Source organism: Tenrec ecaudatus, chromosome 6, assembly GCF_050624435.1.
Source record: "Tenrec ecaudatus isolate mTenEca1 chromosome 6, mTenEca1.hap1, whole genome shotgun sequence".
In the NCBI taxonomy this organism is placed as follows: Eukaryota; Metazoa; Chordata; class Mammalia; order Afrosoricida; family Tenrecidae; genus Tenrec; species Tenrec ecaudatus.
In genome coordinates, this window is record NC_134535.1 from 80,323,821 (window position 1) to 80,335,856 (window position 12,036).

General features: G+C 37.8%; 1 protein-coding gene and 1 non-coding gene across 3 annotated transcripts in view; one reads left to right on the top strand and one right to left on the bottom strand.

Moving 5' to 3' along the window:
- Window positions 1-12,036, bottom strand: part of SP1 (Sp1 transcription factor) — a 36,347-nt gene that overhangs the window by 5,640 nt on the left and 18,671 nt on the right. For both annotated transcript variants that reach the window (XM_075551609.1, XM_075551610.1), the window contains exons 4-5: window positions 3,206-3,374; window positions 127-326 (exon numbers count right to left, since the gene is read on the bottom strand). In XM_075551609.1, the coding sequence (XP_075407724.1) occupies window positions 127-326; window positions 3,206-3,374 (369 nt within the window). The remainder of the gene's footprint in view (window positions 1-126; window positions 327-3,205; window positions 3,375-12,036) is intronic.
- On the top strand, window positions 1,579-1,723 carry LOC142452284 (small nucleolar RNA SNORA79). Its single transcript, XR_012785303.1, has one exon. It is a non-coding gene; the product is annotated as a small nucleolar RNA SNORA79 (small nucleolar RNA).

Below are 12,036 nucleotides of genomic sequence, written 5' to 3' on the forward strand. Positions count from 1 at the left end.
GGACCCACATATTTATTTACTGTGCTTTCAATGTACAGTTCTGAATTTTTTAGTTATTTCAGAAGCACATTTACGTTTTCAATTGTGGGCTATTATTTCATCTCTATTCCTCTAGTTCTGGCTCACCTGTGTGAGTACGTTTGTGCCTCTGCAGCTCATCTGAACGAGTGAAACGTTTCCCACAGTATGACCAGGTACACATGAATGGCCTCTCTCCTGTGTGCCAGCGCAAGTGTGCTCTTAGGTGTGACGTCTTGCCATATACTTTGCCACAACCTTGGATGTGACAAATGTGCTGTTTCTTTTTGCCAGGGTCCCCAGAGCCTCTGCAAGTAAGAATACAACTCTTCATTATTCATTCTAGAGACAATTAAAGCAGCAGAAAGTATCAACAGTAACTACTAAAAAAAACTCAAAATTAACTCAAATTATTCTTGTTATTTTTAAGCTTTAATGTCAGAAGATTAATCTGAAGTCAATTCTAATGATTAATAATCCAAATGATAGGATTTTATCCGCCCCTACTAGATACTTACCGTTTCTTGCTCTCCTATTGCTTAATCAATTTTGATGTTTACATGTTTGGTTATGTGATGAGATAATTACTCTTTTGAGATTTGAATAGTTTGTGAGGATTTTTCTTTTATTTTTCAGGAAGTTTAAGCCACAATTGCAAGCATTTTCCACAGGAAATGCTGTGAATATGGTGATATTTTTGGCTAGGAACTTATTTAATGATCAGGATGTTCTTTCTTTTTAATACTTAGTAGAAAACTTAAGGAAAATAGAACATTTTATAACTATAGAACTTTTCTCCTAGAAAAGTTAAATGGTTAAACTAAAATCTAAAAAGCTGAGAAAATATGAGGGATTTTCAGGGAAAGAAAAAGACTTTAACAACAAATGGATTCTACTTTGGGATATCCATTAAAATATTATTACTGTATTATATTAAAGATGCTTAGGTTATCTGGAAGTATCTATTGTTTCTTATGCATAGAAAGATATTTTATACTAACTATAAATTCAATTCAGACAAACTTTGGAATGAAGCTAATTTGGAATCAGGGACTGCTTGTATTAATTTTTTTCCCCCTGTAAGGAGCAGTATTGGGTTTTAACAGTACATGTGCAGGCTTTAAAAAGTTCATGGTAAAATGGAACTGAGAGAGAATCAAATTTATCCTTGAACTTTTTTTTGAAGTGATTATGGGAGTACATCAGAGAAGCCAACAGGACACAAGTCAGGATCTGAAACGTTCAGGATGGCTCTGTGTCCGCAGCAGTGCCTTTTCAAGGCAAGAGGCACACTCCTGTCTGGCACTTGGCCTGTCTCCACCCTGCTCAGCAGGAATGAGCAATCTCTTGGTACTCACCAATACCCAATGGGCACCTAAACGGCAAGCCAGCCTCTTACCCCAAGGCACTCTGCTTTACTAGTTCAGCGGCTTCTGTGCTGCCTCAGGCTGCCTTTCTCTGTGCACTAAGCTTGAACGTGCTTTCCTCGTGGCTCTTTTTTCCTTTATCCGTGAACCTTTTGAAGTCCTGTCATGTTAGAACAAAAACCTCGAATGGATTTGATGGCTGTTGCTCTCGCTGCCTGGAGCCTTGGGCAGTGAGCTTCTAGTCATCCAGCAGCAAGCCTGCCCTGTCTTCACTCAGAGCACCGTGGGACGGGCTGGCTCTGCAGCAGTGCTTCCGATGTTTGCGGAGTCAAACAATTGTAATGAAAAAATCTCTAATGGAAGTGAAATCACAATTAGCTATACGTCAGAATTTCCTTCAGAAATTCCGATCCACCGTAAGTCCCATGCGAGGGAAACTCATTTCCCCAGTATGTCTGATGCAGGAGGACTTTGCTTTTCCCTGACTGAAAGTAGCTGGTTTTCTGTTTTGGTGTTTTCCCTGTTTCGTATTTTTGTACGTGTTTGTATTGGGACAAAACCTTGTGAAGATTTTTCAAAGGCATTTAAAAGGCATAAGCGGTTTTGTTAACGCTTATCATTCTCTTTTTAAAGTCGTGACTAGAAGGAAACAGCATTTAGAACTCTCTAATAAAATCCCAATATGAAGGAGGGAATGGTATCAACTTAAATTGGAAACTTAAAATCCATCTGCAGGGTCTCCACATGGAATGAAAACTCAGGTGAACGGCCTCTGACCACAGTGGAGGGACGGGGCTAGCCTTGCGATCAGACAGCCAGCAGTGAAAAGTCAATTATGGCTGAAGTTAGTCAGGTTAAAATACAACTGAATTAAATTGTACATGTGAAGTAAATGCCAATAAAACTATTCTAAAAAGTTTAGAGCTCTCTAGAGATATTAAATAACAGATGTTACCAGTGAGGAAATGCATCAGGCCTTTATTCTGTAGAATATTTTAGATTCCCTAATGGAAAATCTCCCTATCTAAAGCAAGCATTTTTGTCTATTGTAAAGGAAAGACGAAAATCATTACAGGTCAGGCTGTGAAAGGCTCGTTTTCTTTACACATTTTGTACATAATTTTGTTACACTGGAAACAGACGACTGGTAACCACTGTCAGGCCCACCACTTGAGGTCACTGTCCTCCCCTATATCCCCCACCCAATAGTGTCACTGGCACTTCATCCATGCCATCCTACGCAGTCAGTCAGTCAGTCATATCAAAGAGCTGTAAATGATGGCCACAAATCAATGTGAGGGCATTTTCTCCCTTGTACTCATTGGTACGCATGTAATTATTTTTTTAACTGTGGCAAAAACATACACAACAAAATATTCTCCAATTCAACTTCTTCATGTATAATTCACTGCCACTAATTATACTCTTTATGTTGCACAGCCATTATTGATATCCTTTTCCAAATTATTCTGCCACCATTAACACAGACTCAATGACCCTCTTACCCACGGAAACCCCTGGTCAAGTTTGTTGCTTTTTTTCAGTTTTCTTGATGTATTTACTCTTGTATTTTTAGGTCAAACAGTTAGCTACCACAGTCCAGGGTCCTACGAGTCAATAGGGGTGTGGTGTGGGGGTGTCAATGAAAAAGCTAGAGCTGGAAACCAAGGTCTTACAATGCAATGAATTCATATACATTGTCTCTGATCCTTTGGCAAAGTTGCTGAATCTTAATATTAAAATAAATTAATCCTCCTCATCTCCAAATCCATGAGAATTTCTTTTTTTATATTCTTAAAAGACTAAGTGGGCAAACTCACCTCCCTTCTGTGTCTTTACAGTAGGGGCAGGTGCATGCTTCCCGCCGGTTCCTCCGACCGGGTTGGGGTTGGGGATCTGGGCTGTTCTCGCCTTCTTCTCCGCCTGCGGTGTCATCATGTATTCCATCGCCACCAGTCCCATGGAGGCCAAGCTGAGCTCCATGATCACCTGAAATTAGGAGAGAAGATCAAGATGGAAAACAGAGGAGGTGACTGCGGCTTTGGAAAGCTACCTTCACAGCATTCTGTCTCAGAGTTTTGAAGCCACATTCACTAGATGGTCCATGCTTGTTACCGATGATACTCCATGCCTGCCTGAAATCTAATGGATCAACTTTGAAAACAAGCCAAGATATTAAAAATATGGCCAATCTCACTTAAAACAAGACAAATATATATGTGTAATGTACACACACACCCCCCAACGCTATTGCTGCTGCTAGGTATCATTGAATCAGTCCCGACCCACAGTGACCCTCTGTCCAAGAGAGCACCCGCTGCTCATGGCCCTGTGCTATCCCCACAATTGTCCCATGCCTGTGCCACCACTACGCCAATCCAACTAACTCCTACAGTGAAGGTTAATAATTTTCACTCTCCTTTCATATACATTGTCTTAAAAAGGAGGCAGGGTTTTTTGTTTGTTTGTTTTTTAAAAGAGACATCTTCACATAGATCTGGTAAATGGGTTTAACTTTTGTGAAGGCCAATTTAGAAAAATTAATAAAAATCATCTTTTTTGAACCTATAATTCTGCTATGAGCAAGAACACCTTACGGATGTACACACTGTTGAGTACACAAAGATATGTATTAATATTTTCTGTGGTTCTATAGTAACAAAGTTAGAAATTATCTAAAAAATAATCTAAATGTCAATAATTAACTCAAACTCATTGCCATCAAGCTAATGCTGACTCCCAGTAGCCCTCTAGAACCGGTCAGTACTGCCCCTATGAGTTTCTGTGATTGTCACCTTCATTACTGGGATCTAATACATCACACATAATTCGGTCACGCCAAGTAGAAGTTCACTATGGCTGTCGCCGTCTGTTTTCTACAGACTCCCTTTAGGAAGGGCACTCTTTGCCGGAGTCGAATGCCTCGTTTTTTTCCTTCAGAAGGGTTGGTAGTTTCGAACTGCTGGTCTTACATGACAACTATGCCACTAGGGCTCCTTATTAAGGAATTAGTTAAGAAAATTATGGGAAAAAAACTTAAATTATCAAGTGTTCATGAGGGAAGGGAGAGTGGGGAAAATGAGCTGATACCAAGGGCTGAAGTAGAAAGAAAATGTTTTGAAAATGATGATGGCAACATATGTACAAATGTGCCTGACACAATGGATGGGTATATGGATTGTGGTAAGAGTGGTAAGAGTACCCAATAAAATGATTTTTTTAAATTAAAAAAAATTATAATAGATTCCTATAATAGACTACCATCCATGTAGCCACTAAAAAGGAGGCAATTGTGTATAATTATAGAAAGTTGCCCAACAAACCTCCAAAAGTGCTATGGAGCCAATCAAACAGAAATGCGTTTGTTTTATGAAAATAAGACTTTTAAGAGGTTCTGAACAAGAAAGTACACAAAACCAGCCTGAAGGTTAAATGGCACAGAAAAAAATTCATTATTCTACCTTCCCCAAATGAGCAAATAGTGGCTGACTATGCAGCAGAGACCAGAACAACAAGGAGAGGGCTGAGGGCCAAGGTAGTCCTGTGTATATACAGAATTATACCCCAGTAAGGCTTTGATTTGGGACTGGATGCTTCTTAGACAGTCAGACAAAGAAGGAAATACCAATCATACAATCTAGGTATGTCACCTGATAGCATTTGCTTAACAGTTAAGAAGTCTAGGCTCTTGGTCTTACATTTTACCTGATGCCCCACTCTTTGCAGCTTATTAACATAATTTTGAGTACCATGCCTAACAATAAGCTCTCCTTTGTGTTGTCCTTTAAACTCTACCATGTTTAGGCAGTAACTGATGTCATTCAGATCAATGCAATTTAAATATTCTCAGATTTTCCCAATACCAGTAGAGCTAAAACTGGGGAAAAGACTGAGATAAGCCTAGATATGGATTCTTGTACCACCGTTTGATTTGCTTTTCTGGCAATGAGCAAAGTGACTTCTCTCATTAGCAGTTTCTCCATCAGAAAAACCTGAGTAAAATAGTACCAATCTGGTATTTTCATATAGGCATAAAGTGCTTTATCACAGAACCTCGTCACATCAGAATCATTCAACAAGCTGAGTATTACAGAGGAATTATCTTGAGAAATGGCAAAACCATGCTGAGGGATTATGGTACAAAATGTACAACATTTTGTTTCATCCATCAGCCTTAAAATGTATAATTCCCCCTGGTGGAGACGGAGAATTTTTCTTTTGAATTATAAGCTCAACAGGCAAGGCAGGATACCTAGTACTGCCAGGGATATAGGTATCTACTAAGTTGCCTTGGGAATGTAAGAATATGAAATTGTATTTCCATCTATCCACTCTAGGTCTTTAAGAAACAAAAGTATGATGTGAATATCTTCTGTCTTCTATTTTCCAAGGGAACCTAATTCCATTAAAATTTGGGAATCAACTTATTAACCAGTTTTTCCTAACCAGTCCCATTTCCTACCCAGCTAATTGGAAAACGGTAAACCGCCCTCCACGTCACGGAAATGTAGGAAAAAGGTTCAGAATGGAACACTAATTAAGTGAACTGGGAACCAAAGAAATAATTGAGTGTAGGAGTCTCTGTAAACTTATCTCCAACCCTATTCCAAATTCCTAACACAAAATTGCAAAGACATTTATCTTCCTTGCCTTCACACTAAAAATTCAAATAATTCTTTTAAGATAAAAAAAAAACTAGGAACAGAGTTACAACAATGAATTTCAAATTAAAAGGGAAAAAAAAGTTAAAGACCAATAAACCACCATGATCAGGCGAGAATCAGTTTCCAGGCCCTTTTAATAATAGTTTTAGAAAAATAAGTTTCATCTTCAAATGTAGTAAAATGTATACTCTCAGTTCTCATGATGAAATTCCTTAGCCAGGGGAGACACAGCTTCATGACAATCTGCCTAGTCCAGTGCTAGCCTCTAGCACCACGTTCTGAAATGGCTGTACCAGTTGTACCCTTACACTTTCAGGGAGACCATGAGAAGTCAAATACCCTAGAGTCCCCTCTGAGAAGAAACTTGACCTACAACAACCTAACCCCATACACTTCCAAAGCTACTCCATGGCTAAGATTTTCTCTCCCTATTCAACTGCACTCTGGGATGGTTTTGAGGATACTTTAACTTTAATCCAGTAAATATTAATAATGAAAGGCTAAATCTAAAAACTATACCTACCTCATATGAACACATCCTGAGTTTTAAAAACATGTTTCATTTCATACAACAAATTAACCTAATTTGTTGTATGAATTAACCAAAGAAACAGATCTCAGATCATTAAGTGTTTATGTCAGCCATGTTGAAACAGAATACTGGTTACACAAATTTCTGTGTGAGCATCATCAAGAATCTAGAATTTAGTCCCAAATAAGAACAAAACTTTTGGGGTGAAGGGAGACGCTGGAAAGGGCAAGATATGACAAAATAGTAATTTATAAATTATCAAGGGCTCATGAGGGAGAGAGGAGCGGGGAGGGAGGGGAAAAAAGAGGACCTGATGCAAAGGGCTTAAGTGGAGAGCAAACGCTTTGAAAATGATTAGGGCAACAGCTGTGCTTTATACAATTGATGTATGTATATGTATGGATTTTGATATGAGTTGTATGAGTCCCTAATAAAATGTTAAAAAAAATGAACAAAACTTTCTAGTTACTTAATCTCCACCCCCTGCCAATAGTTTTATAGATATATAATTCACATATCATACTCTTCCATAGTTCAGTTGTATGAAAAAAAGCTGCATATACAGCACTGTAATCATGTCCAGAATATCCTCCTTACACCTCTATTCATTATTTGCTCCCAAATTCCCTCCAACTACACCTCCTCCCTCCCCACCTGCATGCCCACCCATCCTGTGCTTCATATATTGGGAAACATACAACAAACAAAAAGAACTAAGGAATGAAAATAGCAATAAAACTACATATATACATACATACATACATACACACACATACAAACATATATTTATTAAAATAAACCAGAGGGGGTAAAAAACACCTCTGTTGAGAAAAACAAAACAAAAAAACAGGAAATATTGAATACTAGAACAAATCCAAAATGAGCCAAAGGGGAAATCAAAAAGACCAGGTACCACATTTTGACCTAATTACATCAAGCGTAATCAAATGTATAATAGTCTCTCTCTGGTAGCAAGGTCATTCACATTCTTCGATAGGGTCAGAGGAGTCCACCAGAGGCTTCATCTATGTAGGGATGGATTTTGGGGCTCCTGCAGTTATAATTAAAAAACACAATAGTAATAATTTTACCAATGTGGCTTCCACCTTAAGTGAAATGAGGGAGCAAATTAAAGAAGGGGGTAAGAGGATATAAGGGAATAGAAAAACTGTGCTGTTAGTAAGCAGGAAAAATGACAGCTAGGAGATAAAATATGATATGACCTCCAAATTTATCCCCATACCAGCGAGATATTATTACTGCGAGATATAGTCAATGGAGGATAAATACTTCATTACTTTTAATTAATAGTTCTGAAAATAATGAATTAGTTTCCTATAATCTTCTAAAATGATCAACGAATTTTCCTGAGATATTATTTATATAAAGTAACTCTTACGTTTAGATCAGAGATTCTCAACTGTGCACAATTTTGCTCCCCAGGAGACATTTTGAATTGGCACATCTTGGCACTTAATATAATATAATTCTATAATGTACAAGACGGTTCAAAATGACGGTGAATTTGTGCCTTTGGTGAACAACGAATGGCTCCCTACTGGACACCACCATTTGCCTGTCGATTTGTGGTGCGGTGGCGGCTTGCGTGTTGCTGTGATGCTGGATGACAGATAGGTCATCAGTACTCCAAATGCTAGCAGTGTCTCTGAAGGGCACCAGGTTTCAGTAGACCTTCCCGATGAAGAACACTGGCGGGACACGGTCGGACAGAATGAGGCTCTCATGAGGAGCTAGGGGAGTTTCCCTAAGAACTTCTGAGTGGTTCAAACCACCAACTAGCCTTTTATCAAGAACTCATGCACGTAACTGTTTGTTCCACCTAACGACTCCTGACTATGAGGAAGGATAGTGGGGAAATTCCATTTTCTCTTAACTCTTTGAATTCCACAAAATTTTGAAGTGCCTTTGTAGGAGAACTATGAGCCTCGAGTATGCCAGTTGGCCATGGGAGTAGGCTTTCTACCATACAACTGAAAAAAAATACAGTGTTTACTTGAAAGTGAATCATTTCTGTGGCGAGCATCTAAGTTTTTCCCCTGCCTTTACTTTGTGTCACAATTTTTCTAACAAATAGATAAAAATTGCCATTCAACTCCCAGGACTGTGCTACTATAAATGGGTGAGCCTCTAATATAATTTTACAATTAAACAATACAATAGAGAACAGTATCCAAGAATTATTTCCTCTGCTCTAGAATTTAAGTCCTTGATCATTATTTTAAAACGTGTGCTTTGTATAATCAATAGCTTGACCTTAAATTTTATATTTCCATACTAAGTTTTGCATGGTCATAGATATAAAATAACTACGGAATGTATGTGTGTATAATGGGCCATGCTGTATATACACTCACGTGATCAAACTTAGCTGCTTGAACATACACAGCCCTTTAAAGCTATCCTGAGAGTGCACTGTGACATGTAGACTTTCTATAAGGGTAAACTCTAGAAATGTCCATCAATTATTTATTGCCTATTGTTTCAAGTGTGAGAAAGATGAGGCTTTTACGCCCACGGAGGCAATTAGTTCTACCTTGTCCTACAGAGCCTCTATGAGTCAGGATTGACTCAACAGCAGAGAGATTTTTAATTGTTTCAAGTACTACACTACGCTCTGAATATTCCAAGAACATCAAAACAATAAAGACCTCGCTTATTAGTCTGATAAAAGACTAGGGGAAACCCCTCAGAGCATGGCCTTTAGCTAGCCCTCGGGTCTGGAACTGAACTCACCCCCACGGCTTAACTTTCAATCAGAGGGAACAGACACCAAGAGCTATGTCGCCCTTAGAACCAGCCAACCAACCACATGAGATCAGGGGCAGGATTTGCCCTAGAATGAAAGCTCAGAAGGCAGGAAGGGCTAGGAAATAAGGCGATTATACATAGCAAGCACGGTGGATGTAGCAAGAGTGCCATTACCTGGTAGGGATTGGAATCAGTATCACAAATCAAAATGCATGAGTTGTTGAAGGGAAAATCAATGTGCTCAGTAAACTTCGAATTCACTATAAAAGTGGTTTGTTTTTTTAAAAAAAACCAAGGACACCTTTCTTGCCATTGAGTTTATCTCTCATTAGAAAAGAAATAGGAAAAAAAAGAAAAGAAAAGAAATAGAAAATTCCAATACAAGACATTCAAAAGATGTAGTACTGATTTCCCCAGCCTAGAATTTCAGAGGTAACTTCCTAGAGAAGCTGGCTGACACTTAAGAATTAAAAGAATGAGCGTTTACCAGGTGAAGAATAATGACAAAAGGAGCATGTGCAAGGGAGAGGGAGCAGGAAGAACACAGTAAAGGAATGTGATAGAGAAAGAACACGTTGTACAGTGTTGGAGGTGGATGGAGGAAGACAGATAGCGAGAGATGAACTCAAACAGATGGTATTATTAGATGCAAGACAGGTATGAAAATAACAAACTTCAAGCAAGTGGTAGTGAATAGTCATAGAGAAATAAGGGTTTTCATACACTCCCAGGAGTATGAGTACATATGGGCATAGAGCAGGAAAACAGATGGCATTGTGTGTAGGGTTTTTGGCAACACAGATCCAGTTGTTCAATATGATTAATCTTTGAACCAACAAGTACATTTCTTGGAACAAGGATTACGTACCAGATGCTGCAAATGAGTGTCGTTTAGAAAAAAGTCTGTCTTTTGTGGTTAAGACACAACATGAAATAAGAAAGTATCACTTGTGTAATAAAGCATGAATTAAATGTTCTGACAAAAGCAGCCTACGAGTAAAATGGGGAAATGTTAGATGAAAGTAAGAGTATTCCATTATATAATGGCAAGAAACAATAAAGACCAACAGTCAAGCAAGCAGTCGCTGTGACGATGAACCACAAATAAGGAAAAGTGAGCGACTAAAGATGTGAAAAGCTGGATAGTGGAGACTTCAAACTTTCTAGGAGAAATAAAGTAGATTAGTGGTTGATTTTGGTTGGAGGATGGGGAATGACTACTAATGGACATAGGGGTGTTTCTTTTTGGGGTGTTGTAAATGTTCTTCGTTTGTGATGGATTGAACAACTGCCAAATATATACTAAAACCTACTGAATGATTACACTTTAAAGGAATGAATTGTAAGATATGTGAATTACAGCTCAATAAAGCTGTTCAAACAAAACTGTGGTTCAAAAATTCTACATAAAAGGCTCAAAGAATGAAATTTAGAAAGAAAAAAATAAGCCCAGATTGCAAGGGACTGAAGGGGTTAGGGAAGGGGCCATAGTAGAATAGAATAGAATGAAAAAAGAAAAAAACTTTGTATTTAAGACTGCAGTTAGAGTCAAATTCTAATGAGATTATCTACACAGGAGAATGGGAACTATCTGCAATTGCCTATTTGCTCTAGATGTCAGGAGGCTCAAAAACAAAGGTGATGTTCAAAATAACTTCCACATCACGTATCAAACATAACTGAGTAGATGTAGTTTAATTTTAAGAATGCTGAAAGAGACATCCGTTCATATTACACAAAAAATACAAAAGCATACACATTAATAAAAAGACAAAAAATGGGCACGGAGGGAGGAGGAAAAATGAGCTGATACCAAGGACTCAAGTAGAAAGCAAGTTTTGAGAATGATGAGAGCAACAAATGTACAAATGTGCTTGACACAATGGATATATGGATTGTGATTAGAGTTGTACGAGCCCCCAATAAAATTATTAAAAAACAAACAAACTGCAAGGTAAGTCAATGAATGCTTACACTTTTTTCTTGTGATGGCTTGCCTTTTGTCTATTTTTGACTCTTAATAATAATGAAAAGGGGTGAAAGTACATATATTATTTTTTCTTGGTATTAATTTTTATTTTTATCTAATTTTAAAAGATCATTTTAGAGTAATAGGAAAAACCACAAGCCATCTACATGCTAATTTTAAGTAAATCCGATTAGAAAAAAAAAGGATAATTTTATTGGAAGCTCTTATAGCTCTTCTAACAACCCATATGACCATCAATTGCATCAAGCATATTTGTATACATGTTGCCATCATTGTTTTCTAAATATTAACTTTCTATTTGAGCCCTTAGTATCAGTTCTTCTTTTTTCTCCCCCTCCTCCTATATATTCTTAAATATAGAAGAGAAAAAAGAATTACCAAACTTTTATTTTTATTTATTTCCAACTTAGAATATATTCTTGTTATTATGTGATTTTAAAACCAACGACAAAATCACGAGCTCAATTCACTTGACATAAAAATTGAAGCCTTCTGCATTATATATTTTTAAAAAGCTCGTAACAACCAGGAGATAGCGTCTCACGAAATAAGTAATAATATGGGGATGGAGGGGGAGGGAAAAAAGGAAAATGAGCTGATTCCAGGAACCCAAGTGGAAGGCGAATTTTGAGAAGGATGAGGGCAACAAATGTATAAAGGTGCTTTACTCCATTGATGTATGTATGGATTGTGGTG